This window comes from Salvelinus namaycush, chromosome 27 (assembly GCF_016432855.1).
Source record: "Salvelinus namaycush isolate Seneca chromosome 27, SaNama_1.0, whole genome shotgun sequence".
NCBI classification, from domain to species: domain Eukaryota; kingdom Metazoa; phylum Chordata; class Actinopteri; order Salmoniformes; family Salmonidae; genus Salvelinus; species Salvelinus namaycush.
Window position 1 is genome coordinate 14,089,556 of NC_052333.1, and position 6,000 is coordinate 14,095,555.

At 47.5% G+C, this 6,000-nt stretch overlaps 1 protein-coding gene across 1 annotated transcript in view; it reads right to left on the minus strand.

Annotated features, from left to right (window-relative positions):
• Positions 1–6,000, minus strand: part of LOC120022047 (collagen alpha-1(XVI) chain-like) — a 69,502-nt gene that overhangs the window by 55,751 nt on the left and 7,751 nt on the right. The window contains exon 3 of the mRNA XM_038965842.1: positions 428–484. Within this exon, the coding sequence (XP_038821770.1) occupies positions 428–484 (57 nt within the window). The remainder of the gene's footprint in view (positions 1–427; positions 485–6,000) is intronic.

Below are 6,000 nucleotides of genomic sequence, written 5' to 3' on the forward strand. Positions count from 1 at the left end.
GTATGTATGGCAATAAATCACAAAATCAATGCAGTTAAAAATGTATATTTGGAAAGTGAAGCTAAAATAATTAGAGTTTTGCTAATGAGACAGTGATTACAATATTTATGAAACTCTCAGTGTGTGATGCTGATGCTGATAAGATTCAGTGTGTGTATGTATATGTGTGTGTTTGTGGGGTGATTAGTGAGCATGTGTGTGTATGTGTGTATGTGTGAATGTGTATGTGTGTGTGCGTGTGTGTCTCAGCGTGTCTGGACGACACAGGTGATGATGTCACACATTCCCCAACGATTAGTCTGAGTACACACTCCTACGGCCACATCCTCACTGCTGCTCCACGTGTGTGTGTTTTTAGTATTTTCATATGGATGTGTGGGTACATGTTTGAGTGTGTATTTGCAGTATGTGTGTGTTCCTATCTCACCTGATCTCCCTTCTCCCCCTTCATTCCGTGCTGTCCAGCATGTCCAACTGAAGCCAACTGAAACAAACAAAATAAACATGAACACATCTATAATACTAGAAGTATATTATTGCCTGGATATTACTCCACTTTAAATTGTCTCATAATCAGCCAGAGGGAAAATACGGGGCACTTTTACATTTGTGCTTCTTTATATCTGAACAGCATTGCCTACCTATGTATCAAATAAAACCATTTCATTGTTTTCGATTGAAATTCATTCCACAGGTATTTTACTTCTCATTTCAATTTACTTTTCTGGTTGCTTGAGGACAATCTACTGTTTCAGATTCCAATAAGTATTATTTTCCAAGTGAAGAACATTTTATAGCAGTTTTGGAAGGTGTGATGGGGATGTGTCTGTTGTGTTCGGTCCTCAGTTCAAGTCTTCGTTCATGTGAATACCAGTGCGACATGAGTAGGGCCCTGTGTTTTGGTTAATGATGTCACATGACCTGGATTTGAACTTTTATTTGTAGCCTTTTCCAGAAATGAGAATTAGACCAAAAATGAAAGCAATTGACTGAGGATGGTGCTGGACCATCTGACCTAAAACAAAAATGGGAAAGTTTGATGACAAAGCATTAACTAAATGTTAAAATCCAGGTCATGTGACATGATTAACCAAAACACAGGGCCCTAGACATGAGAGCTTCCATCTTACATTTACTTGAGAAAAGTGATGCAACTAAAAAAGCCCAAATTCCTTTTGTAATGTACTGTGTTGATAAAGCCAAGTGACTGAAAAAACGTCTGAGTCAGGCTGTGTTTATATGAAGTTGCTTTTGACAGCATGCCGTGATGAGCACTGAGAAAGAATAGACTAAAAGCAGTGGAGGCCAAATTCAATGCAAAAGGCAAGCAAACGTCAAATGGAGAGCCAGCTCCCAACCTCAGGTAGTCACAGATCATACTTATATTTGTGATTGGATGTAGTATTGTTGATGAGGTCGAGGAGAGAAATGCCATGTGGTGGAAACTAATCAGGAAGACAGTAAGCAGGATGAATCAATCAGCGGGTATAGGAAGTATGAACCAATCAGAGCACAGAGTACCAATTTGGGACCATTGGCCCAACTAGAAAGGCCAGTTGTAGTCAAAGCAAGTCAAGCACATTCACACCCAGTGTAATGATTAGGGTGCAGTTTCTCTAATGACCAGAGAGTGGTACTGTTACACCATTTAAATATTCTCTGAAGAGATGCAGACAGGTGTTAGGGGAGGGGGCCTCCAACATTTCACTCACACTCTCTCACACACTTACTCACATGTAGTTAGAAATAATTAAACAGAGGCTATATACACACATACACACACCTCCCTCTCAGGAGACAGAGATCAATAGATAGTGTAAAATCCCCACGGCACCGGAGAGTGCAGGCCAGCTGGAGATTCTCACTGCAGTTTGGTGTGTGTGTGTAATAAATAGCAAAAGTTAATTTTGTTGTAATGGAAGTATGGTAATTAAAACAGCATCTACCACCAGGCGTGTCAGCCCAGCCAGCTCTCCTCACACCACACAGTTCATTTATATATTGATATTGTGTGACTGGGAGCTAAAGGAGAGAAAGAAGGAGGGAGAGAAGAGGAGTGAGAAGGTTTTCCCCCAGTGTGTTGGAACTGCAACTCCATCAATGGTTGGCACCCGCGGTGCCTACTGCATAGTCACTGTTTCCTACCAGCATCTCTCTCTCACACACCTTGATCCATCACAGTGGTGCCTACTGCATAGTCACTGTTTCCTACCAGCATCTCTCTCTCTCACACACCTTGATCCATCACCGTGGTGCCTACTGCATAGTCCCTGTTTCCTACCAGCATCTCTCTCTCACACACCTTGATCCATCACCGCAGTGCCTACTGCATAGTCCCTGTTTCCTACCAGCATCTCTCTCACACACCTTGATCCATCACCGTGGTGCCTACTGCATAGTCACTGTTTCCTACCAGCATATCTCTCTCTCACACACCTTGATCCATCACCGCGGTGCCTACTGCATAGTCACTGTTTCCTACCAGCATCTCTCTCTCACACACCTTGATCCATCACAGTGGTGCCTACTGCATAGTCACTGTTTCCTACCAGCATATCTCTCCCTCACACACCTTGATCCATCACAGTGGTGCCTACTGCATAGTCACTGTTTCCTACCAGCATCTCTCTCTCATACACCTTGATCCATCACCGTGGTGCCTACTGCATAGTCCCTGTTTCCTACCAGCATAACTCTCCCTCACACACCTTGATCCATCACCATGGTGCCTACTGCATAGTCCCTGTTTCCTACCAGCATCTCTCTCTCACACACCTTGATCCATCACCGTGGTGCCTACTGCATAGTCCCTGTTTCCTACCAGCATCTCTCTCACACACCTTGATCCATCACCGTGGTGCCTACTGCATAGTCACTGTTTCCTACCAGCATCTCTCTCTCACACACCTTGATCCATCACCGCAGTGCCTACTGCATAGTCACTGTTTCCTACCAGCATCTCTCTCTCACACACCTTGATCCATCACCGCAGTGCCTACTGCATAGTCCCTGTTTCCTACCAGCATCTCTCTCACACACCCTGATCCATCACCGTGGTGCCTACTGCATAGTCACTGTTTCCTACCAGCATCTCTCTCACACACCTTGATCCATCACCGCGGTGCCTACTGCATAGTCACTGTTTCCTACCAGCATCTCTCTCTCACACACCTTGATCCATCACTGTGGTGCCTACTGCATAGTCACTGTTTCCTACCAGCATCTCTCTCTCTCACACACCTTGATCCATCACTGTGGTGCCTACTGCATAGTCACTGTTTCCTACCAGCATATCTCTCTCTCACACACCTTGATCCATCACCGTGGTGCCTACTGCATAGTCACTGTTTCCTACCAGCATCTCTCTCTCTCACACACCTTGATCCATCACCGCGGTGCCTACTGCATAGTCCCTGTTTCCTACCAGCATCTCTCTCTCACACACCTTGATCCATCACCGCAGTGCCTACTGCATAGTCCCTGTTTCCTACCAGCATCTCTCTCACACACCTTGATCCATCACCGCGGTGCCTACTGCATAGTCACTGTTTCCTACCAGCATCTCTCTCACACACCTTCATCCATCACCGTGGTGCCTACTGCATAGTCACTGTTTCCTACCAGCATCTCTCTCTCACACACCTTGATCCATCACCGCAGTGCCTACTGCATAGTCACTGTTTCCTACCAGCATCTCTCTCACACACCTTGATCCATCACCGCGGTGCCTACTGCATAGTCACTGTTTCCTACCAGCATCTCTCTCTCACACACCTTGATCCATCACCGCAGTGCCTACTGCATAGTCACTGTTTCCTACCAGCATCTCTCTCTCACACACCTTGATCCATCACCGCAGTGCCTACTGCATAGTCACTGTTTCCTACCAGCATCTCTCTCTCTCACACACCTTGATCCATCACCGTGGTGCCTACTGCATAGTCCCTGTTTCCTACCAGCATCTCTCTCTCACACACCTTGATCCATCACCGCAGTGCCTACTGCATAGTCCCTGTTTCCTACCAGCATCTCTCTCACACACCTTGATCCATCACCGTGGTGCCTACTGCATAGTCACTGTTTCCTACCAGCATATCTCTCTCTCACACACCTTGATCCATCACCGCGGTGCCTACTGCATAGTCACTGTTTCCTACCAGCATCTCTCTCTCACACACCTTGATCCATCACAGTGGTGCCTACTGCATAGTCACTGTTTCCTACCAGCATATCTCTCCCTCACACACCTTGATCCATCACAGTGGTGCCTACTGCATAGTCACTGTTTCCTACCAGCATCTCTCTCTCATACACCTTGATCCATCACCGTGGTGCCTACTGCATAGTCACTGTTTCCTACCAGCATAACTCTCCCTCACACACCTTGATCCATCACCATGGTGCCTACTGCATAGTCCCTGTTTCCTACCAGCATCTCTCTCTCACACACCTTGATCCATCACCGTGGTGCCTACTGCATAGTCCCTGTTTCCTACCAGCATCTCTCTCACACACCTTGATCCATCACCGTGGTGCCTACTGCATAGTCACTGTTTCCTACCAGCATCTCTCTCTCACACACCTTGATCCATCACCGCAGTGCCTACTGCATAGTCACTGTTTCCTACCAGCATCTCTCTCTCACACACCTTGATCCATCACCGCAGTGCCTACTGCATAGTCCCTGTTTCCTACCAGCATCTCTCTCACACACCCTGATCCATCACCGTGGTGCCTACTGCATAGTCACTGTTTCCTACCAGCATCTCTCTCACACACCTTGATCCATCACCGCGGTGCCTACTGCATAGTCACTGTTTCCTACCAGCATCTCTCTCTCACACACCTTGATCCATCACTGTGGTGCCTACTGCATAGTCACTGTTTCCTACCAGCATCTCTCTCTCTCACACACCTTGATCCATCACTGTGGTGCCTACTGCATAGTCACTGTTTCCTACCAGCATATCTCTCTCTCACACACCTTGATCCATCACCGTGGTGCCTACTGCATAGTCACTGTTTCCTACCAGCATCTCTCTCTCTCACACACCTTGATCCATCACCGCGGTGCCTACTGCATAGTCCCTGTTTCCTACCAGCATCTCTCTCTCACACACCTTGATCCATCACCGCAGTGCCTACTGCATAGTCCCTGTTTCCTACCAGCATCTCTCTCACACACCTTGATCCATCACCGCGGTGCCTACTGCATAGTCACTGTTTCCTACCAGCATCTCTCTCACACACCTTCATCCATCACCGTGGTGCCTACTGCATAGTCACTGTTTCCTACCAGCATCTCTCTCTCACACACCTTGATCCATCACCGCAGTGCCTACTGCATAGTCACTGTTTCCTACCAGCATCTCTCTCACACACCTTGATCCATCACCGCGGTGCCTACTGCATAGTCACTGTTTCCTACCAGCATCTCTCTCTCACACACCTTGATCCACCACCGCAGTGCCTACTGCATAGTCACTGTTTCCTACCAGCATCTCTCTCTCACACACCTTGATCCATCACCGCAGTGCCTACTGCATAGTCACTGTTTCCTACCAGCATCTCTCTCACACACCTTGATCCATCACCGCGGTGCCTACTGCATAGTCACTGTTTCCTACCAGCATCTCTCTCTCACACACCTTGATCCATCACCGCGGTGCCTACTGCATAGTCACTGTTTCCTACCAGCATCTCTCTCTCACACACCTTGATCCATCACCGCAGTGCCTACTGCATAGTCCCTGTTTCCTACCAGCATCTCTCTCACACACCTTGATCCATCACCGTGGTGCCTACTGCATAGTCACTGTTTCCTACCAGCATCTCTCTCTCGCACACCTTGATCCATCACCGCAGTGCCTACTGCATAGTCCCTGTTTCCTACCAGCATCTCTCTCACACACCTTCATCCATCACCGTGGTGCCTACTGCATAGTCACTGTTTCCTACCAGCATCTCTCTCTCGCACACCTTGATCCATCAGTGGGAAGG